We start from the raw sequence: 24250 nt of genomic DNA on the forward strand, positions 1-24250 counted from the left end.
CACCTTGAATGCAAGAGCTGTTTATTAATATTTTATTGATGACAAACAGGTTTAAAACAAACTGAGACAAAATCAAAAAAAAAGAGTAACACCGTGCTAGCACTGATGTCTGGATTTATAAAACTCAGAGTAACTGCTACAAAGGAAAAAAACAGCACAAAGCAGAGGCAAGCATTCCTGTCAGTGAAATAAAGGGGTGAGGGGAGAGGAGGGGGTTACGTTACTCAATGGATTGCATTGCACAGAGGGTTACAGCTTAAACCTATCAGAAAAATCTATGCAACTACGCAGTCTACGGAAGGAAAAAAATTAAAAAGCCCTTCGGCAATGTTAATAAATAAAACAGTCCATCTTACAAGGAAGGAAGGTGGCCTGTGTCTCCATTCTTTCACATTTTAGAAGTCTAAACTCTGGAGGCTTTTTATGAGAAAAGAATGGGTTTCATTTCTGGAAAGTTTCTTTTGCAGTTCTCAAACTATGTTCGCTGCAGGACCGAACAAAAAAAATTTTGAACACCTGTTCCATGTTTATGTGCATGCTACTCACAGTTTGTGGGTATGCTACACCAGGTCTGCACTGGGGGAGAGACACTCTTGAAAAACTACAGCAAATACAGGTTATGAAAGCGGTCAACAATCTACAGAAAGGACAGTAATGAAAGGGCTTCCCCCCCAGTTACAAAAAGTGGGTTTTACGTCATTTAAGTACATTCATATGAGAGGTATTTTGAGTTCCCCCAAAAAAAAGACTAGAAACACTTGGAGCCCTTTGAGTATAAAGCTAACTTAATTCAAACTTTAAAAACACCGAGGTTAGTGAATCACACTCTACTGTTCTTTGCCAATTAGGAGGTAGAGGTTAGTCTAATTTAGGGATCTGATAAAAATGGGTCTGTAGGAATTTTAAATTCTCTGCGCCGTTTCTAAAAAGGTTTAGACAGAAATAAAATGCTCCCAGTGTTCCCATATGACTTATTTAAGACATGGGTACAACTTAGAAATTGGATGGCTTCTCTTATGTGCTGTTTTTGACTTCCAGCTATTTCTCAAGCCAGCATTGATGGCACAGCCGTGTCCACTACCTGAAAAATAGGCTCCGGGTTTGGTTTTCAACACCTGAATCTTTCAGCTATCTGCATTAATCACTGAAGAAGCCACACAAAAGCCTAACCCATTATCTCTAATTATACCCAGCTATCAGAGGCCACCTTCCAACAACTGCCTGCTTTGTCCATTTTTTTCCAACCTTCTTCGGTTAACATTGTAGAGTCTTTACTTCAAAACCAATATAATCCCCAGTTTCCACTACTTCTTCCCCAGGTCTGAGGGAGCAAGTAAAGCAGGCCTGTTAGCATCTTTTCCTCCAGGGCCGAAGGGCACAGGAACCCATCCCCTTTCAAGCGCAAAGTTCATCTTACAGAAAGGCTTGTTTTTCACAGAGTAGAGTCCAGACAGTAGCCAATTAAAGCATACAGAAAACACTTTGAAACCCTCCTCCTGCTCGAGCGCGCAGGCTCCTTTCACTCTAACTGCTATCCAATGTAGGAAGAAGAGGCTGATTGCTGCAACTTTAAAATCACACTGAAAGTTCTCAAGGTTGGTGCTCTAATTTAGTTTTGTTTTAAACTTTTTGTAAGCTTCTCAGAACAAGGATCTCCCAGGTCCACCACTAAGAATTCAGAGACAAACTTCTAAAAATCCAGTGCTCCTTTGAAAGAATCTCTTTAAAACCACCTTGTCACAAAAGACCCGTTCAGAATGTGGGCGACACGATGACACTAGGATTTCAGAGCCAGTGTTGGACAACAAAACCTGCATCTCAGAGTTGAGCATCAGCTATGTTCTGCTGGATTTCTGCTTGGCTTGCTGTCACTTAGGAACTCTCTCTCTCTCTCTCTCTCTCAGATACTCTGCTTCTAAAATGTAAACAGTTACTGCTAAAATATAGTACCCCTTTAAAACGAGAACAACTCTGAGATGAGGGTTTTCCTCTCCCCATCTGCTCTGAAAAGTAATGCCCTGCTCGCAAAGAGAAGTATGGAATGAAGTGAAACCTGCTTAAGGCCCTTCTCTCGAGCTTGTTTGACTGGGGGAGCAGGGACTCAGCTGACCACTCATTTCAGGGTGAGTTGCCTTCCCAGTGAGGCGCCAGCCAGTCCTTCAGTGCGCTCTCTCCTCTCCGGTCAGTCTCCTTGTCTCAGTGAGCTAGCAGTGGGCTCTCTCGCGCGCGCTCCTTTCTCTCTCTCTCCTCTCCGTTGGTTGGTTTCTTTCTCCTGTTGCTCTCACACAGTGGTGCTTCAGTTTTAGCAGTGGAAAACAGGTATCCATTTTATTTTATTTTTTTTATTACCCAGAATAAAATGCTGATGAACTAAGCTCCACACAAGCTTAGCTCTTCTTCCTCAACCTGAAAGCAAGAAAGCAAAACAACAGCTGCATTAGGGATGTCGCTTTTAAGACAGACACTGTGTTTGTGAACTTAAATCGGGGAGTAAGAAGCAGAGGAGTGAACCTCAAGTGCCTTACACTCTAATACTGTGACAGTCCCGTCACTCCACCATGTTGATATGCACGTTCACCCTGGTAAGTAGAGTCCTGTGACAGCGCCACGTCAATCTGAGATTTAAACTCATCACCAAGGTAACTGTCCTGAAAATGAAAGTGGGTGTTAAGCCTTTAACTCATTATCAAGCTCAAGTCCTCCCTTACAAAGCAGAATGCCTAGCAGCCAGGGTTAATAAAGAAGTCTGAGAGGTTTGGGTTTGTCAGGGACTTGTTGAACTGTGTTCTGTTGATTTTTTTTTATTTTTTTTTTTAGATCTACTTTTTTTGCTGCAAATTGCCACAAGCATAAAGGGGTTTGCAATAGCTGGCCAATGAACAGGCAAGCAGTTCAACATTAAGGCTCAAGTTCAAGTCTCTACATGCAGCATTTCACTTTTGTTCTCAGGCGTACTTAGAGAGCCCACCAAATGGAGGAGTATGAAATGCTGTGGCCAAGTCATTGAAAATGGTTTTAGTTTCCATTTTCCTTAGTACTAGGAAACAAGGATGTGCACACACAAAGATCAACACAAAACCCAGGGAAAAGGGCACACCATACATCAAATCCTGCTTACCTGTGATAATTCTGGTTGGGAGAGCCCAGGCTGACTCATCTGTGATGGCTGACTCATGGAGATATACCCCTGAGTCAGTGGACCCTGGGAGAAAGGCTGGGACACCACATCTTGGCTCGCTTGACTATTCGGAAGGTTTGACTGACTAGTTCCAGGAATCCCAAAACGATTTTTCTGGCGCCCACCACGACCAGTCTTTCCTTTTGGCGCCCCACGTCCTGGAAAAGCGTTTATACCAACCAACAGTGAGAAGTCTTACACATGCAAACATGTGAGAATTAACTTTCTAGAAAGACTTGACCACTTGCAAGACACAACGTTTTACAGGTCATCAACATAGCAGGTGCAGAGAAACCAAAAGGCAGAACCACCAGTGCAGATGCAGCAAAGGGACACTTGCTAGTGGCTGTAGCGCTCCCCACTAAGACTTACTACTGAAGCACATCATCTACTCTCATCAGCGCTGCTGCAAGAGTAGCAAAACCCCCCATTCTTCAACTTCAGACCCAAATTATAGGTTTTGCACCATTCACCCTTGCCCCCATACCTGCAGCTGGTCCGTTAGCCTGGCCAAAGTACCCCGGCGGTGGCATCGGTGGCATCACAAGGTTGAAAGGGATAGGAATGTTCATAGCAGTGACATGGCTGGGGCCAGCACTGATCATCCCAATCTGGTCGTGGGTTTGGAAGTACATGTTGGATGGGCGCCCTGAGGAGGGGAGGAAAGCCACAGTGATTTCAGGCCCGCTGAATATTTAGAAATCAATTAATATTTCTGCTTTTAACAGTAAGGCAGGATTTGTAAGCAGGATAAATCAGAATGAGAAATTGAAAGGACAAGTCTACCACTGCCAAGAACCACCAGTATTTCCAGTTCACCAATTATTCCACACTTGAAAATTTCAGACTTGGCGAACACATGTTCCTCCCTACAGATACTTTTACTGTATTTGTAAAATTTAAGACTCTTGAAACATTTACACACAGACACACACACGCTCCCTTCCCCCTCATTTTTCACTTGCTCTGCAGACATCAAGTTAAGACTGTAGGGGCTTCTATACACAGAGAGCAAAATCCAGGCACCTCATCAACATTCTCAGTTCTCAAATTCTGTATTTTTCTGGAGTGGCTCTTCAACCGTTTAGCAGTTTGAAGTCCGTAACGTACCACACCCCAAGGACTAGTTGAGGAAAAAAAGTTATCTATGAAAGCGTTAATTCTGATGGCTTCCTTTACCTTGACTGCTCCGGTCATAGACAGATCCTGGAATAATAGCCTCGCGTGCGTCATACATGGCAGTAGTCATGAAACGGGCACCCTGGAAACATTATAGGAATTAGACAAAGCCTTTGCACAGAAAACTTTGCACTGCAACTTCAATGTAAGTTATTTTGGGTAAAAATCCAGAAAAACTCCACAGATCACACCTACTTTACAAGTGCTGAGGAAACTAACCAGTTCTAATACACAGAAAACATCCAATGATCATTTCAACTTCATCATGACAACAAGAAAAAGAAGTTAAGATTCTACAGGCAGCTGATCTCAAACTGTGAAACACCGGATGAATTTTCAGTCCATTCCAAGGTTCTGATCATAGCTCTCCCCTTGCTCCATCCCTGCCGCTCTCCTCCTGTGATGGCGGACAACCTTCCTCCCGCAAACGACTACTTATCTTATGTTAAAGGACTAAGTATAAAACTTACAGGTTGAAGATTATAGTGTAATGCTATTAAGTATACGTGCTTAATGAGCTTGCCATTTCTACAGAAAACAGTTACTTTGTTTCGCTCACCTCAGAAGTTACCCTCTCATAAAATTTTGCAGTAAATAAAGAGCAATAATTTAAAAAGCACACTAAAACAGCTTTTCTACGAGTGCTCAACTTGGAAAGAGCTGAAGCAGCAACTGACTTGAGTCACACATCATTCACTAGGCAACAAAAATGGAAAGTCATGGCTGAGGCTACGTAGGTGACTTTATTCCATCCATTTCTAACTGATCAATCGATCCCCAACTGTTTCATGCCACAAACATCTGAGAGAAGAAGATGTCAACTTACTGGGTTGATGGTATTGACAAGTTTCCGGGGTTTGCTGAACTGCATAAGGCTTTCCCGGAGGTTATTCAGTGGTCCCTCCACCAGAACCTTCTGTTCTTTGTAGTAATTCAGTAGGTGATTCCAAAGTGGTTGTTTAGACAGTGCTTTTGGGTTCCCAACAATAATTACTCCATACCTGTACAACAGCAGACAGAGAAACTAAAATTAACTTTGACTAAAAATAAAGCCATGCTACATATTAATGTCAGAACAGCCTTGAAGCCAATCTCTTTTGCAGTAAATCAAGGCACATAACAGAAGCCCATGACAGTGGGAGACCCCGATACAATTGTTTTGTTTACAGCAGATGATTTCTGTAGTATGACAAAAGACTTGAAAGGAGATTGCTGCAGTCAGTTTCTCAATAATCACAAGCTTCCTTTTGCAGGCTTACCAAACCCATCTGTGTACCCAACCAACCACCACCCTGCACTGGTTTGCAAGCTTGCAGAAACCAAGGAAGCCAACCAAATAGTGTTGTACTCTTCTCAGTAATCAAACCCATTAAGAGAAGCAAAATGGGAAAATGGCTGCTGGAAGGGATAAAGCAGCAGATGAAGGGAAGAGTGCTGTCCTGCAAACAAAGGGGAACGACATGGCGGCCTCTGCTAACTACTGATGCCACATGGTGACACTGATTAGGTTGAGATTGCTCCTGTAAATTGTAGGGAATGTGGAAATATTCAGGTTCCCTTAAACCAGGTGGAGTGGGGAACGGGCCTGCTACCCACAAAACACAGACCTTTTGTTAGGTGGGCTGTATTGATGCTTTAGCAGACCAAATTCTGTGTCTAGAATAGATAAGTTTGCTTGATTTTACTTTACCTTGCTCTTGTAAGGGCTACATTAAGACGCCTGGGGTCATTCAGAAACCCTATTCCTTGGTGTTCATTGGCCCTCACACAAGAAAGGATAATAAAGTCCTTCTCACGTCCCTGGAAGGCATCCACACTTGCAATTTCCACTTCCTGAAACAGAAGGAAAACATGTAGATCACGGAAGCACAGTGCAAAACAGTTACGCTACCAACAGGCATTACAAAATGCATGGGCCATGCACTAGCAGTTCCCATCATTTGACAAAAAATGTTATTTTTTTTTTTTAAATGATGAGTGATTTAGTAATTCCACTGGTCAGTAAATAGTTTCCCTAAAGAGGAACAGACAGTCTCAGTTTAGGACAAATTACTTTTATATTCACTGCTTTATGGTTCTCATATTTCCTCCCCAAAACTGGCATTTGCACTATGGAAAGCATTCCTTTTCTAGGTATTTTGCCAAGAAGACTTCTGAGTATTCCAAAACCTTGTAGTAAGATGGGTCCAAATGAGCACTGCTGCCCCCAGCTACCGAGAAACCCGAATCAGAGGGACAGATCATTCCTGGCAGAAGGAAAAGTATTTCCACTAAGTTTTCCTTCAGTGAAAACACTGACCAAGTTCTCAATATTGCAAAACAGACGACATTAAACATACAACCATCTTGTTTGTAGCAACAAATGTTCATGTTTGGTAGAGGAGTTCTACTGATGCGAGGACATGTTCCCAAGCAAATAAATAGTATGACCATCAGAATTTATGGAGCTTGGTTTCCTGCATGTCTCTTGGCATGGCTCTTTTATCCTACGGCACAAGCTGACTGAAGCTTTTCCATAGCTGAAGCACTAATGACCTCTCCCTTCTGTGCCTCCGTGAGTCCTCGGAGGAGAAAGGAAGGCTTCAGTGCGTTCCAACAGAGACCTTAGAGCTTTCTCCTTTATCTGGCCAGCTGCTCCCCTGACACTTCCTGGCACTCGATACCTCTTAAACTCTTCTCCCCAGTCTATTTTAACCACAATCAACTGAAAAATTCAAAAATGACTAAGAATAAACACAGACTGACGCCTAAAAAGCCAGACTAAAAATGAAAATATTGTAAAGTTTCACAATATCTGACTTTTCTAGGTTCTCTGCATCTAAGTGCTCTCATTTGTGTAACAACTCCATACCTGGTAGAGTTTCGTATGCAAGGAACCACTGAACTGCATATACTGCACCAGATAGGATCGTTGACCTTCGTAAGGAGTAATAATGCCAATCTGATCTGGTTTGGCACCAGCTTTCAATAGCTTTGTAGTTATCTTCTCCACATTGGCAGCTTCCGTCCTAGAAAAAGAGATTTGTTTATCTAAGGAGAATCAAGGCATTAGGTTTAACTTTCTGCAAGTTAATGGGTCTAAAAAACTTGACCATGTACCCTGTGCTAGCCTTTTGTCAGAAAGGCTACTTCGGGAAAAAGATCAATTTTACACCGCTCAAGCACTCAGATTAATTCTGCTTAAGCATTCACCACTAATCACCTCTTGACTTAGGCCAGACACAAGATATTCTCAGCCAGAGGAATATGAGCAAAAGCCAACATCTCAAAAAAAAGGTCTCAGAAGGACACAGAAATTTCTTCTTACATAGACCTCCACCTTCTCAGAGCTACACAACTAGACTTTCTGGAACAATTAAATTCACGGTGGCTATTATTCCAAGATGGAACTACTTAGTTAAAAGTACATGTGTACATTTATGAGCCAGATCATTAAAAATGTTCCATCCCACTGTGCGAACGGTTCCTTCAGTTGCTTTATCTTCTAGTTTTAAATATAGACTGTTTTTAATGCCAGTCTCCCTGTCAGCCAACTATTGTGCCATTTGTGTGTGCACAATCTGGCTTGCTGCATTCAGCAGTCTTGCACATGCTGTTCATGAAACAGACAGATTAAAAATATCGCAGCAGATATTTTTCTTAAGTTGGGCTGGTTTCCCTTCCAGGCACATGAACACACACATACAAATAAGAGGAATAAGGTGTTTTAAGCTCACTAACTGAAAAACGTGGAAAGTGCAGGGAAAAAAAAAAAAGGGGGTAGAAAAGAGAAAATTAAGTTCCCATTCCTTTCGCACCCCACCAAAGTCTAAGAATTAGGACTCTGCTTCAGGAGCTATTTGGGTTCTGGCCTCAAAATGCAACTTGATCAGCATTTCCTGCTGCAGCTGCAGTCAGTTGACTCGCTGGCCCAAATTCATTCCACATATTAGGCACTTAATTGTCCCATGCTCCTTATACTACTAGTGAAGGAAAACACACATCTCCACAGAACAATTCAAACCCACTTAAGATCTGAACTGCTCCCATTGCAGATGCCTTTTTCTCTTTGTTTACTGTAAAGGGAGCCTAGGGCAAATCGACTCCAAAAGGCAGCTCAGCCTGCACTATCCCTGATGGCAGCTTTTATTAAAAACCAGCACACAAGCAATTCCAATCATAGCTGTTAATAGGAAACAACGTTTTATTAATTATAGAAGAGCTACTGCAGAACATAAGAATCGATAACACTGAAGTACTGTATCCCAGCACACAACACATTTGAGGTCGGGGGCTGGCTCATTTGAAGCAGAGATACCACCTTCACAGAAACAGAAGTAACTTCTTTGAGAACACAAGCCTTTATTTAGCTGTTACGCCTTTATTCGCACAGCAAGGCACCACAAGTCACAGTGAATACAGCATACTGTTGAGTTTTGTTGCGGAGATTCTGAAGGATACAGAAACGCTTAGCTATTTGGTCTGCAGCAGGAACTGTACACTGCACTCTCCTGACTTCATTTAATTGTGACTGTCTCCAAGAGATGTCACCAGACTGTTAAATGGATCTGTTAATAATCTCCCTTACATTTGAGATGCACTGGGACAAAATATATTTTTTTTTTTAAGTTTATATCTCAGCATTTAATTTTGTTTACCTGTTTAAGTAAGAAGTGCCTGAGCTGGCAATTTCTTCCTGTCCTTGTGTAACATAGAAAAACATCGGCTTATCTGGCTGTGGCCACTGGAAATCAAAACCTTTTTTCACACGGTCCGCTGAAGAGCACAAAACCAGTAAGTAAAAAAAACAGTTAGCACTGTGCTTTACTAGCAAACATACTTATTCTCATATCAAAGCACTGTAAAGACTCAACACTAAGTGCAGTGGAAATTCTTTTTTTAGGCAAATGTATTAAAAAAACCCCTCATCTAGATTAAAGAAGCCTGCCTTTGATCCTTAATGAATGGAAAAGAAAATAATTCGCAGGCATATCACTCTTGCTTACCTGCAGTAACACCATTCTGGAGTGAACCCTCATAGAAGATATTGGATGGAAAAGCACTCAGTGCAGGATGCATGCGGTACTGCACTTGTAGGCGAATTGGCCGAATACCCAGCACCACAAGCCTCTCGAAGAGAGACTGAGACAGGCCAGCCTTTGCAGCCTTTTTACACATCACAACAGGACCAAGCTGGCAGTGGTCACCCACAAGAATAAGCTGTGGAAAAAGAAGGTTGCAGATTTCCAAGTTATTTTCTGAAACTGGCCCAACAGCTAGAACAATAGCAGTATCCTACTATAAAATATACTACCAAGTAATCAGTCTGACTTGTAATAAGCTTCAGATCTAATTTAAGGCTTATAAACCTTTAGCATCCACTAGCTTTTCAGCTGATCATTTTCAATTAAGATCTTATTTGGTCTCCACATTGTTCCAACAGCACCAACATATTCCAGGCAAAGATTATGCCACAGAAACAGAAAACTAAGAGGACTAACAAAATAAAATCATTTAGATCTATATTATGGAACCACCTTCCATGAAAGGAAAGGATTTTGTATCCTTACATGCCTACACTGTGATTGTTACTGCTTGATGCTACTTCCTCTATTCATAAACTCTTTCTTCAATGACATTTTCTTTAGTGAAATCCAATGGCTCCTACCTGTTTTGCTCCCAGGACAACTGGCACCATGCACTCCGGCTCAGTAGCCTGTGTGCTTTCATCAATCAGAATGGAGCGGAACTGCATTTTTGCAAGTCTTGGATCACCAGCTCCCACACACGTGCAACAGATCACGTCTGCATTCTGAAACAGAAACAGAACTGAAATTAGTCAAGTAGGTTATCAACAGACAGTATTTCTACACCGAAGTATATTCAATACCATCCCAGGAATCCTCCCAAAATTTAAGTTGTACGCTGATCTCTACCAGCAAACTGCAGCTAAGCCTCAACTGGGAGAAGGCAATTATTCAAGCTGCTAGAAGCGAGGGAACCTTACCATAAGTAATTCACGCTCTGCTGTTCGTTTCAGTGCACGGTAACGTTTCTCATCAGCAGATGACAGTTCTCCAGTTTCATCTTTAAGCTGCTGCAGTTTCTGAAGCTCTGGCATGCTAAAGAAAAAAACCAGAATTTTGCTTTACAGCCTAATTAAGAACTGGGTAGGATTACAGCAGAACTCATTTGTAAAACTAAATATGACACATGTATAGAAGCAAAAAAGTTATCACATCAAGCAAGTATCACACCATCACCACAGAGTTAATCAGTTGTGCCCACCACAACACTTCAGTTGATTTTTCACCCCCCACCCCCCCCCCCCTCAACCACTTCTTACCTATCCATGTTTCTGATCTGGTTATGTAATGCCAAGAAGGAGACAGGAGAGTCAATTGCCTCACGACTTTTAGCACACAGACGAACCACTTTCAGTCCAGTTTGATGGATCTTCTCAGTCAACTGATCGACAGCTATATTACTTGGAGCACAGACTAACACAGGCCTTGACAAAAATAAAGCAAGAAGTCAGTCTCAATGCACTGTAAAACTTTTTTCCAATGGACTTGTAATAAAACCATGCGTTATGGCACACACACCCTAAAAACATGCTGCAGAAAAACATTTTCTGAAATAAGCACAAATCTTCCCAGAAAAATATACTTCTAGAAAACCTTACTAGCTCAATGATACAAGTTATTTTAGTTTTTAAAATCAAGTTGATTCTTTGACCATTAATATCGTAACCTTATACATAAAGATTTAGGGAGAGCAGTTCTTACCCATTGCCTTGTCTAGCCAGATGATAGACTATTGTGGCTGATGTCACTGTTTTTCCAGTACCAGGGGGACCCTGAATAAGGCTCAGAGGACGCTGCAGGACAGTCTTCACAGCATAAACCTAAAAAAAAAAAAAAGTTATTGCTGTTTAACATTCTATGCATAGGAAGTTACAAAGTTGTTCAACCTCTATTTATAAATTCTTCATCATATTCTTTGTGTGTAGTAAAAAGGAGATGAGGTTACCTGAGAATGGTTGAGATCAGGAAGTCCTTGTGCTGTAAAGCGCTTTGGCAACTGGCATTTAATAATTACATCTTCTACCTCATGACCTAACAGTTTGTGATAGATGTACCCAGACACTGAAGTCTCATCCACAGCAAATGTTTTTAAAGCACTCTGCATTCTGAAACGAGGGAAGGACAGAAAAAAAAAAAAAAATCAGTATGACTTCAAATACAACTATCCACAAGCATCCTACACAAAGGTTAATCAGACATCAGGCACAAATGCCTTGGGGAAAAAGAACAATGTAGAATGCCTGCTAATAGAATTAAGAGATGAACATTAGACCCTGAGAACACCGCTGTTGTTTTTCCCTATGTGAATACTACAAAGTATTATAACCAGAAAAATCCACAGAGAAGCACCAGCCTCCAAAAGAATTTGCAGTAGTAATTTTAGGTGCAAGATTTGAAGAAAATGTGTACTCTTCCACTGTAATAAAACTCCTAACAAAATGCAGTACAGACATGTCTGAAGCTTACTGACGCCACAGCAGATTCAAATGCCTTGAAATTTCAGCTAAAGTAACTCAAAGTTTAGAATGTCAACTCAAATCAGAGCATACTTCATGATGGAGCAGTGTTCAGGAAGCTGAACTACAAAACAATTTTTCTTCATACGTTCCAAATATTACTAGACATAAGGTAAGTTTCTCCCCCTTGATGTACTTGCAACAAACCCTAAGCATCCCTTCAAAATGAGAAAAAAGGTAGTTTGATGGCATTCAGATTAATTCCATTTCTAGTAAAAGTTAGGCCTGTTGCTCTATGAACCAGTTACCATGTTCATAGACTTGATACATTGGGCATACTCAGATTTGATTGCTAGCATCACAAAACAATACAACTTTCCTTGTTCAAAAATTCCCAAAGGTAAAGGAAAATATACACATCAACTGCACCCACTATTTGCAAAGGTTAAGTGCTTTCTCAATACCTGTCAAAGGAAGTTGACTTCCATACAAAATCCACCTGGAAGTTATGAGTAACTTCCACAGGTGCTCCAACGCTGCTCCTCAGCTCAATGGCTATCTCATCACCATAATCTGTAGAACCTCGTTAAGTAGTAATCTATAGCAAAAATTTGAATTTTATTTTCCCCAATTTTGATTTGGTTTTTTTTTTTAGCAGACACCCAGCCGCCCGCCCTCAACAAATTAAAATTATCTCAAAATTACTTTTGTACACAATTACTGATTTCTTGGAGAGACTTAAACCTTCAATTAAGCCTTCCTGAAGGCTCACTAAGTAAAGGATACTATCAGGAACTTTGATAACATGACCAATTCCTTTCCATAAAGGAGCCAGGTCTCCTTTATACCTCAAGCAGATCTCATCTCCTTGCATAAGACGCATATCTACAAAGGAAGGAAAAAAAACCCACACTCAGAATACTCACCAAGAAACAACCATCCCCCGACACAAAAAACCCCTTACAATACTATCTTATATCCCAGGCCAGATCACAGTTCTTTAAAAACTTTGTTATTCACTGGGCAGTAAAAAAAAACAAACCAAAAACCAAACCACACAAAACAAAACCCAAAAAACCCCGACAAAACATAATCGAGTTGTCATTACCTGAATCAGTCTTTGGCAAAGTGAAATAAGCAATCCTTTTCTTGTTCAAGCCCAAGTCCCATCTCACTGTGATGTTATCTTGTGTCTAATGGTAAAGAAAAAGCATCTATTATGTTCTTAAAGAGCTGTTTGCTGATACGACAGCCCTCGCTGTCCTATACTTTGAAACAGTAGAGAAATACTAAAGGTGCTGTACCAACGTCACAGTACAGACAAATCTCTGTATTTATTCCTACGGACTGAGTTCACACCATCTACAGAAGATAATTCTGTTCTACGAAAGTTACTTAATGAGAAATGAAGTCGTAATCACCACTTGCATTATTATTCTCTCACCCCCAACTTTAAAACATTCAGTAAGTGCTTGCATGACCTCACAAAATTCAATGACAACATAAAAGAAGGTGGCCAAACTGCAGTTCTATGATAGAACATGGTTCTTGGAAAGATGAACTTTGAACAAAGGTGGAAGTTCCCAAGTATTTCAAGCTCTTTTTTAAAACCTCAATTTATTTTCCTTTCCTCTCCCTGCTACCATACATCACCATTACTACTGCAATTACTATGATGCGACAGTACTGTAATAAAGACATATATTTCATTTGGGCCTTTGTTCTATGCTGTTGAGAATGACCACGTGCTTTGATACCTGAGAACTAGCCAGAAGCCCCCTCAAACAAGCGTACTTCAAGCACATTACCTGAGACTCCTTGAGTTTCTTGTCATAGTCTGCCTCAAGCTTGACTAGAGGACCAAATATATTTTGGTATTGATAAGCATCTTCGTATCTAAGCAGAACATGCTGTGGTTCTTCATCAACACCAGGCTTTTCTAAGTCCTCAAGGGTTGCAGATGGATTTTCCTAGAATGTAAAGCACCAGTGTTTTGTTTCAAGGTTTTAAGCACAAACAAGTGATAAGCTCTCATTGTGCAATGGACTGGTAATACCATGTTTTACTATTATGGGAAGTTATATCAAGGTATGACCACCTGTTAAAACTACACTCACATCCAGTCAGGTCTGTTATGCTTTAAAGGATGTACAGAAAAGCCTCTCAAAAAGCATTAACTGAATACCAAGCATGGACTAACTGTTCCCATCTCAGCTAGTCACCACATAAAGCAGAAACAAGTGAAAGACTCGAAATGGGGAAGGAAAGTTGTTTTTTCAGATTGCTTGACAGTGCAACTTGAACAGAGCTGAGGAACCCAAGGGTGAAACTTTCCTACTGAGACAAACAATTTCGTGACTCTGACTCTGTTGACCAATTTCCAGTTACACTGCTTGTCAAATCTGCAGGATTTAAACCTCATGTAATTTAAGTATGTCCTCTGTCTTATACAGCTGTTAAAACAGCCTTGTCCCTCCTTCATAAAGCCAGAAAATTAGCACTTTGTAAAATATAACCAGTACTTGAAAAGCAGCACATACCTTCCAAAGTTCTTCCAGTTTGTTAATCTGTTGAGCTGTAATCTGACGTGCTCTCAACTGTTCCTGTTCGGATGGAATCTTTACCAGCCATGAAAGGAAACAACGATCTTGGATAAGAGGCTGCCACTGTGAACTGTCCCAATTAATATCCTTTAAACTGCTCTGACTGGCACATGGCTGCCTGCACAACCAAAACATTGAAAAAAATTATTAAATTAGACAGGTGTAAGAAAAAGTCTATCATATCAAATGTAAAAATAGGCTCTTAAAACAACTCCAGTATCTCAGTTAAAAGGAAAAAAAAAAACCAACCACCACCACCCCAGCCTACCGGCCCAATTAATTTTTTAGTTCCTGTATTTGCTACTTCAACACTGGGAAGGCTCAGTATCCTACATAGCATTTCTTGGGCATTTCTAGAACTGAAGTTTCAGCATCTAAAATATTATATATGACACTCACCTTTGGAAGTGGTTACAGTCCATTAAGATTATGCACACATACAATATATCAGAAAACACTCAGGATTACTTCCCATCTGTTTTTTTAAACAAATAGAATAACTCATTCCATAGAAACACACCTTCTACTGTCAAATACATGGTGACAGCATTTAATTAAAATGCATACAATTATGAAATCATGATTTCTGATAGAACCTGTCAGAGAACAACTCCTGATTTACTGTCATCTTCAAATGATTCTACGTGCTGACAGAAAAACGCACTAAGTAACAGAGGGACTACTCCAGCAACACTCCAGAGTAATTTTCTGAACTGATCTGTTACACTTCCAAATCTGAAAAAGCAGTTTAAAAAAAAAAAAAAAAGGAAAACCACACGTTTCTTCCATTAAGGACTGCTTCATTTTCTATAGAGTTAAGATATTTGCCCCACATAACAGAATGTTCAGTTATTGCATTATCTACACAAGGCATGAAGTCTATATGATCATCTAAAGGAAGAACGGTAGCAAATTAAGAGTATAAAATGTATTTCGGTACCAAATGAAAGCAAGCATTATCCTTTAGAAACAAGGTTATGCAACAGACTTGACACAAACATGCCAACAAAGGCATTCTCTCACCTGCACAGCAAAACAACCACAGAGTCTGCCTTAGCTGGAATAAAGCCAAGGAGAAACACATTACGACATCCACAGTTATAACATTCCAAGACAGTCTCTCCTAGAGGTCCATCTTTATGGAGAGTCACCTCTTTGCACTTCGCTCTCACAAGATGATTAACAATGTGGCTGAAACCAAAGAGGACATACATTTATATTAAGTTAACAGGAAAACCACATTTAGTCCTAACTTGATATGTCAACTCAGTTATTAAAAGACACAAAATCTATTTACACTGTGGCAGACGTTGGCAAGATCTTGCTCTTTTCATCCAAGCAAAGACACTGCTACTGCAGTTTCGGTGGTTTCTCAGTGAATGAACACTTTAAAGGTAGATGAATGTAAAAGAATTTCTTACATGTTTCCTATTCTTTCAATGTTACTGATAATTGAAAGAAGCCTCCCAAAGCTCCACAGGTCAAGAGCATCAGTTCTACTGTGCTTTGCAGGAATTCACGATAGGAGAAGCAGCAGCAAGCTGACTTCACAGAAGTGATTCAAGTTTTGCTGAAATCGAGGTCTGAGCTGGGAACAGCAGAAAAGCTAAAGAGGCAGCTGGAGGTTCACATTTAAGTCACTAGACCTAGATTATCACCAAATGTCAGTCACAGCCATCATACCACTTCAAAACCAACACACTCTAAAGACAAGATTGTCATTGTTATTTCCATCATTTGACCATTTACCTGCCAGATGTATTTCCACGCCCATTACAGAACCACTTTTTGCTGGTGTTACAGTAGACCACACAGGCAGGGTCATGGATGCCACAGTAGCTGGAATTAAAAAAAGCAAAAATGGGAAGCGATTGGGTACTCGCATATAGGAAAATTCAAACACAAGATTTAAATTCCCTAGTAGCATACAAAAGTGAGGGGAAGCAGAAAATTAGGGAACATGAGTGTTGGTAAAAGCATCAAACACGAGCTTCTGTTTTGAGTCACAAGTATTTTATCACTTCCCACCATTACCATCCCTAGGCTGGCTTAGCCTTTTTATTCTTCAAGGGAGCTCAAAGACCTGCTGGATGTAGCAGCTCTAAGTCTCTATAAGAGCTCACCAGAGGGCACCACCCTCCTACCCATAATGTGGCTGTCTCCAAAATCCTCTAAGCATCCACCTTTCACTCACACAAAGTGCTCCTGCCCCCTGGAAATAATAAGCCTGGGGCAAAGCTTAGGCCTTACCTGCAAGCATGCACAGGAAGATCCTTTGTATAATAGGTATCTTCTTCATCTTCTTCAAAATTCAACTCTGCCAGAAGCTGGCTGGTTTTAGCCACATTATCATCCACAGCTCCATTCTGTAGAATGCCATCAGGTCCATTAACCTGAAATGCAAGGTCAGTGCTTAAGTTATACAATCAAAACAGACTCCAAAACATAAAGCCAAGGACAGTGACCCCTACTCCTCAAAGCAAAAATTTGTGTTCAATGTAGAAAATCTCAAAAGGAAAGAAAAATGCTGGTAAGAGCTGGAGCACATACCAGTTATATAATCAATACTTGCTTCATTAGCTCCTATCTTACAGCATTATTTAAACACCAACTGATAAGCAGAAAAAAGTTGAAAGGAGATGGCTTTTCTGCAATTATGTCTTTCCACCCAGTCTTACACAATGCACAAAATCCTGTTTAAACAGTTCCAGCAGCATCAAACATGGGTTTTTTTCACCCTTGATTTTACTCCAGAAATCTACCTGAAAGCAGAATCTTTATTGTACAGGACTTTCACCACCTATTCTGCAGGTCTCCATCCACCAAATCCATGTTTCCCCCCAACCAAAGACATCAGAAGCACAACTTCATGCCACTTGTCCAACACAGAGCAGGTAATCAAGAAAGCTCTTCTCATATAAGCCAAATTAAAAAAAAAAAAAGATTGAAATAGCACAAGAAAGAAAAGAAACTGGTTTTCAGCTGAGTCTCTAACTCTCCAGGCAGTATCACTTGTTCAAGATGTACCAACTCTATGTCCTGTTTTCAATTGGGATAAGGGTTGATTTTCTTAGTAGCTGGTGCAGTGCTGTGTTTTGGATTTTGTGTGAGAACAATGTTGATAACACATTGGTGGTTTTAGTTGTGGCTAGGTAACGTTCATACCAAGTCAAGCACTTTTCAGCTTCTCAGACCTTGCCAGCAATAAGGCTGAAGGGGCACAAGAAATTGTGAGGGGACACAGCCAGGACAGCCAACCCCAAGTAGCCAGAGGGGTACTGCATACATCATGCTCAGTATATAGACTGGGGGGAGTTTGCCAAGGCCTGCTGATCACTGCTTGGGGACTGGCTGGGCATTGCTCAGCAGGTGGCAAGCACTTGTATCGTGCATCACTTGGGGTTTCTTTTTCTCCCTTCCATTTGAGTTTTATTCCTCTCCCCTACTCCCTTTTCATTATAATTGTTATTATTGTTGTTTTGGTTTTCCCTCCTGTTTTAATTATTAAGTTGTTCTTATTTCCACCTTCAAGTTCTATCTTCCTTTCCAAACCCAAGATGGTGGCGGGGGAAGCAAGCAGCTGCATGGTACTTTGTTTCTGGCTGGGGTTAAACCACAACACCGTATTACACACAGAATCAAGCATACTTGCAAAATACATCCGGTGTGACAGTCACTATTGTGTTACTTTAGATTTGGGTTAGCTACAATATGTTTTCCTTTTAAAAAACGAGGCCTAAGTTACCCAAGAAAGCTGCCAAAGTCCATCAAAACCAGTAATGCAGCCCAAGTTTTCAGAGCAACACACTTCAGAGATCAAGTGCACTAACAGCATACAAGCACAGGTGCGCTCTTTCCACTGAGGATACACTAACTGCCAGAACCACCAACTCCTGCAACATTTGGTGCTGCATCAGCAACTTTCACACACCAACCCTTTCTCATGCTAAAAATAAGTCCTTTTTGGCAATACTGGGTAAAGTGCATTTACCACCAGGAAGGAGCATCAAGAAGCACACATGTCACAAATCAGATTGCGACATGACTAGTACAGCTGCTGGCCCTTGGGCCTCACAGGTGTTCCTTGTTTAATTCTACTGCTGCACAGACTAACAGCCATGGAGAGCCTTAGCACCTTAACACCATGCTGTCAAGAACCTCCCAAGATGGCCAGATCCTCACATCCCCCAAAATGTTGTTCACTCAGCTACCTGATTCTTTGACTTGTTCAGCCAAGATCTCAGTAAAACGTGGGAAGAGATAAGCATGCCATAATTCACAGAAACCTTGAGTGGAAAAAGGTGGGAAAGGGACCACCACAGTGACTGCAGTGGTTATTAATAGAACATTTGAGATGAGCCCAGTGAGGTAGTTTCCCTATCACAGCAAAATCATCAGATTTATTAATACTCCCACCACACACAATGTTTTTAAAGGTACTGGGTGAGACAAGATGAATTTATTCCTGAAAATTTTCAAACTAGCTAATAAATGGCAGCATAAGAATCACTCAAGGCCTTCGTCTATCAACGTAGTATTTTAGTAACTCTTGCACTTAAGACACTGTAATGCAATTTATCTGGTATCTGTAACATGATTCTCTGACAAGAGAAAGCTGTCCACAGCGAGAAGAACGCTAAATCTTTATTAAAAGAAATTTGATAAAAATAGTTGCTGTAGCATTTTATAGCTGTAACTCATAGGCAAATCAAAACAAGCTTACTTCTCTGAAAGTCTCATTTAGATTCCATGCCAGTTAGTTTCAGTATTGCACATTAAAATTTAACAGCCAATTGCAAGAGTTAAACTTAAAAATAAGTGTAAGCCGCTTCACTTTTGCCCTCAGCAGTAAGGAATTGGACTCAATGACACAAGCTCTGTTCCATTATCTTCAAATGAAATGAGGCTCATTTGCAAAACACAGTCTAAATAGCATGACTTTGTATGATGTTACCTCCAAGTACTGGCTTTTAATAGAAAGAATCAGCCAAGAGGAACCGTCAGCCCAGAACGTGCAAAACCAGCAGAGGGAAAAGATTAAAAAAAACCTGAAAGAAACTGCAGCAGCATGCAACAACCCACTAGTATGATGAACCCAAATCCAATCAGCTCAATGTGTAATGGCATCTGCACTGATGTTTGAAGATAAACATCCATTTTTAAATATACAATGCCATTTTACAAAATACAAAGATAACTTATTAACTGATCATGAAGCAGGTGGAATTCCAAAGCCTTAAGTTAAACTGAATTTCTTAGAAGCACAAATACCAGGCATTCACCAGTGCATTTCTATCAGTCTATTCCAAAGAGGCAGAACACATTATTATACACATCAGTTGACAAGTTTAATACTTTTTTTTGGGTGCTCATAAAAAATTAACATTACTGAACAGTAATAAAACTATTTTTTTTTATAATGCAGAAAACCAAGAAACTACAATGATTGCAAGCTATCTGTACTTCTGCACCAGGTGACTGTGTTAGTTACACCCTGGGGAGCTCCTGCCCTTTCAGAGAGTTAGGCAGGAATGATGTCACCTGTTACTATGAAAATCCGGCAGTGAGCGAGTACTAGGCCTTGGCAGGCACACAATGAGGAAGTGACTCAACTATTGTTCTAAAACCTACTCTGATGTTAGCCTATGTGCATATTATTAAAAATCTGGCACCATCAACTGTTGTATAAAGGAGGGGGGAGGCCTCCTCTATTTTAAAAAGTGTTGACTGAAACTTCTAGCACAGCAAGTTTAACAGCTACAGCAGTCTAAACACTGAGGTGCTCCAAAACTACCACCAAGGTACTGGTCCCTCCCTTGCTCCTTTCCTGGCGTCTAAAATACCAGTCGAGAGACAACAGTAAAAGTCGAGAGAGCTGAATTACAGAATCGTAAACCAGACTATGTTGTGGCTTCTACTGACCATGTATAAGCGAGTCCCAAAATCAGCAGGAACAGAGTATTACCATCTCAGTTTCTCCCAGTGCTTCCAGCTAATGTACCCCACCCACATCAGAAGCTGATCCACAAGTGAACGCAGCTACATCAGCTTTATGTAGTTCTACTTTCAAGTAGCACATTTCAAGCTGTAACAAGAAAACTAATTGCAGTTAAGTAGGTATTTTGCTACAAGAGTAAGCGTTACAAGACTACTGTCCAATCAATCATGGCAACACACTTCAACACTGCACAGTAACTGCAGGACACCCAGTCACACTGTCCCAGCCTAGGTAATTTTCCCCTCATGCTTTAGAAAAAATACATACTTTTGGACTTGTATGGGTAACCCAAGCACTTGGTGTTTATAGAGGTATATAATATTACATTAAAGCTATAGATTAGTTATGGTATTTTATTATAATCTCTTATAAAGATTTGCTTTCCCTTTCAAAATCAGGAAGGGGATATTACAGAGAACATTCACTGCCACAACACCTCCAGAGCAGCGTAGACACTAAACTGTATTTCCAGATGGGGACCTGAGCAACAAGGACTCATTTTGCTAAGACAAACAGTCTTTGTTAGAACTGGAAATTAAATCCAGCCCCCATAGTCTAGACCAAAAATCTAATAGCTGACCCAGCCTCCCTCAACCACTTGAACAGCTTAACTAACACACTAACACCATGTGCCTCGTCCACCACACTCATCGAGCCTGTGACTGCTTCCTAGCACCGTAACTAAGCCCTTGCCTTGAAAAGGGAAAAAATAAGACAGAAACCAGAAGCTATCTTAAAATATTTAGAAAAGTGTATTCCTATGTTTGATTTTAATTATATGTAAACAACAGATAGTTTTCTGAAAACAGTAGACATTGTTTCTGCGCTGCTAACCTCTTGCTATCTTTCATCAATTGGACACTAATCAACTGTAACAACATCCTTTTAAACTATTAGTTAAATATATGTTGGGAAAGGAAGCTCTTGTAGACTGCCTAAATCAATCACATTTTAAGAAACCGGGTGCTTTGTACTGCTCAAGTAATCTTTTTAAACACTAGGACACCAAAATAAAGTACCAGAATGAAACAGCAGAGTAGAAGTATACACCTCCAACGTTTATCAGCTTCTAATAAAAGAGCATTTATTTAAGTCGCTTCAATTATGATCACAGTGACCACCTTTAATTGAGCAAAATGTATGTGATCAATTTTGGTGCTTCAGAAGTTATTATCTAGTATGTCCCCTGCCAAAAGACATAACAAGTTTAAATTATTTCTTGAAGGCAGCAAAGTTTTCCCTAGAATCTTTAAAAACCATAATTTCTGATCTTATCACTCATGAGACTGTTGAAATGTACAAGTCTAAACAGATCCAGGGATCTGGGTTTTGCTGTACCTCAGCTCAGAAGGACACTATACTTACTGCACTTCTGAGAGTTCTTGTTTGCAATAGGTCCATTCCCTCTCCCCACCCTCCCCAAAACCCACATTTCTGAAGTCAAAATGAAGATCAGGATGACCACAAGAAATTGCGGAAACATCACAAATGCACTCACTTTAAAAAAAATAAAAATCTTACAGACATACTAGTACCTGAATGTGCTCTCCAGATATTTTTATTTTTTTTACTTCAAAGGCTTTCCAAACATGTTTAGACAAAAAATTCAAATTAATCCTCTTGTCTGGTCTTTTAGCTTATGAGGCTTATTTTGGGGTGCCTTTTCTTCTTTTAGCCACATATTCTCTACTGTGAGTTCTGGAATGCTCACAACCCACTAAAGCTTTAAAAACTGAAATTTTATTAAATCTGCCTTTTTAATCAATTAATGTATAGTCTGACCGTACACAGACAAGATTTTACTATTACTTCGTAACACTAATATTTCAATGCTCAAACTGGATAAAGTCTACCAAACCCAAACTCAGAAGCTGTAAGTAAACAGAAAATACACAAACAGCCCACGGGGTCACATCTCCAATTCTATCCCAGACTCTTACCTGGAGCAGGTCCCTGCGCAGCAGCTACGCCTAGGCTGCACACTGAGCACTTTCAAGTACCAAAAAAAAAAAAAAAGTCATTCAATTTGCCCTGGGATAAACCCGATACGGGTAGGACTGTAGGGATAATACCACCTTCAGTCCTGCACTGCACACCTGTAGATTCTCAGTGCCTGGACATGCTGGCTTGTTTCCAGTTTGCTCACTTCTGCACCCACAGTACCACTTACCAGCCCTGATACATCAGGTTTTGCAAGTAAAAGGCAAAATCAAGCCCACTCAAACTATGTTTGGTTCAGGGTTAAAAACCTATGTAAAGCATTTCAACTCCTTGTTACACTCATATTTAAAACATAGATAACATACATTTAATTGTTAATAATGGGACTGCATGAGTATTTATCCAGATGTAATGAAACTCAGCAGAACATTTCATGATCTTTAAATGGAGAAAAGTCCGGCTTTTTTTTTTTTTAAAGGAACAGTTTTTCAGGGTTTTTGTTTTTACTATAGACACAGTCAAGATGTAGCACAGTGACAGGCAGTATCTTCACTGGCAACACTTCACTTGCGAGCACATAACCCTAGCTCCTTCTTCACTTTCACTTTTGTGAATTGTTGAAAAAATGCAATTTAATTGTCATGTAGGTACCAACAGGCTATATTTAAAAAAATTCACCCGTTTAAGTTATGGGAAACCAGACCCAGATCTGAACTTAAATCTCAGGCCATGTCAACCGTCACTCCCATACAAACCCAAAACAAACCAGCGCTGCAACTGTGCAGCAGAAAAGGTGGCAAAGAAATAAAGATTACAATAATAATAACAAATTAAAAGCCTATTTTGTTTTTAAGTCATATGAAGGACGAAATTAGAAGTAACGTTTAATTTCTTCAGTACCCGACTTGATAACCAAATACTACCTATGGCCGTACTTGTTTTAAAGAGGAAAAGAAGCTGAAATGACACCCAGCAGCGTTTTTGATTTCTTACTTCAACGTCGCAAGGAAAAGCGACCCAACTGCCACGACACGGCCGCGAAGCCCGCCGGCCGGGCTCAGCCCTGCCCCCGGCGCGCTCCCCCTGCGCTTCCAGGGCAGAACCGGCCGCCAGGCTCGCTCCCCGGGCCGGCCAGGGCCCGCCGTGTGCCGGCCGCCGGCAGCCTCCTCCCGCCGGGGCGGGCGAGCAGCCACACGCGGCTCCACTTCCCCGTGCGGCGCTGCCGGGGGCCGAGCGCCCAGCCCCGCAGCCCGCCCAGGGCTTCCCCTCGCCGGCCCCACGGCCGGGTCCGCCCGCCCCTTCCGGACCCCCCCCCCCCCCCCGCGCCCCAGTAGCGGAGACGCCCTGAGGCCCCCCCCCTCCCCCGCCTCCGGCCGCGGACTCACCTGCGCTTCGATCGGTCCCGGCGGTCCCTGCCCCGCGCCGGGGGGCCCTTGGCCCTGTCCCGGCCCCGCCTGCCCGGGCCCGGGCGGGGTTTGGGTCTGGCTGGGGAGAGTGAAGTCGGTGAACTCGAACTCGGAGCCCTGCGTGTCGGCGCCGAGCAGCTCGGCCTCCTCGGTGTCCAGGAAGGTGAGGGTCTGCGAACTGGGGCCGTACGCCTCCACGCTCATGGCGGCGGCGACGAGGAGCAGCGGCTTTTCCCCACCCCCTCCACCCCCGAGCCCGAGCCCGAGCCGGCCGGGCCTCACCTCAGGGAGCCCGGGCGCCGCGCTACGCGAGCGGCAGGATCCGCCGCGCGCACCAGGCCGCGCGGGCGAACCGGCCACCAACGAGCCCGCCGCCTTCCCGCTCGGGCGGGTCCCGCACGGCCCGGAGCCAACGGCGGAGGA

The 24250-nt window shown here is 41.6% G+C and overlaps 1 protein-coding gene across 4 annotated transcripts; it reads right to left on the reverse strand.

Annotated features, from left to right (window-relative positions):
• Window positions 1–16: 16 nt before the first annotated feature.
• UPF1 (UPF1 RNA helicase and ATPase) lies at window positions 17–24148 on the reverse strand. Of its 4 annotated transcripts, none has more exons than XM_037383528.1 (24): window positions 23807–24148; window positions 16733–16875; window positions 16232–16321; window positions 15506–15673; window positions 14420–14600; window positions 13688–13849; window positions 12988–13072; window positions 12666–12764; window positions 12344–12452; window positions 11369–11528; window positions 11125–11243; window positions 10683–10847; window positions 10344–10458; window positions 10005–10148; window positions 9343–9556; window positions 8995–9112; window positions 7209–7365; window positions 6048–6190; window positions 5184–5358; window positions 4358–4439; window positions 3666–3827; window positions 3119–3336; window positions 2526–2648; window positions 17–2406 (listed from the first exon to the last, which is right to left on the reverse strand). In XM_037383528.1, exons 1-23 carry the CDS (start codon window positions 24029–24031, stop codon window positions 2529–2531), a joined length of 3354 nt encoding a protein of 1117 aa, XP_037239425.1. In that variant the 5' UTR covers window positions 24032–24148; the 3' UTR covers window positions 17–2406; window positions 2526–2528. The 4 variants fall into 4 exon arrangements, with proteins under 4 accessions (XP_037239425.1, XP_037239423.1, XP_037239424.1 ...); XM_037383526.1 differs by having other exon boundaries at window positions 12344–12461; XM_037383527.1 differs by having other exon boundaries at window positions 14420–14609.
• Between the last annotated feature and the right edge of the window lie 102 nt (window positions 24149–24250).

This window comes from Falco rusticolus, chromosome 4 (genome assembly GCF_015220075.1).
Source record: "Falco rusticolus isolate bFalRus1 chromosome 4, bFalRus1.pri, whole genome shotgun sequence".
NCBI lineage: Eukaryota > Metazoa > Chordata > Aves > Falconiformes > Falconidae > Falco > Falco rusticolus.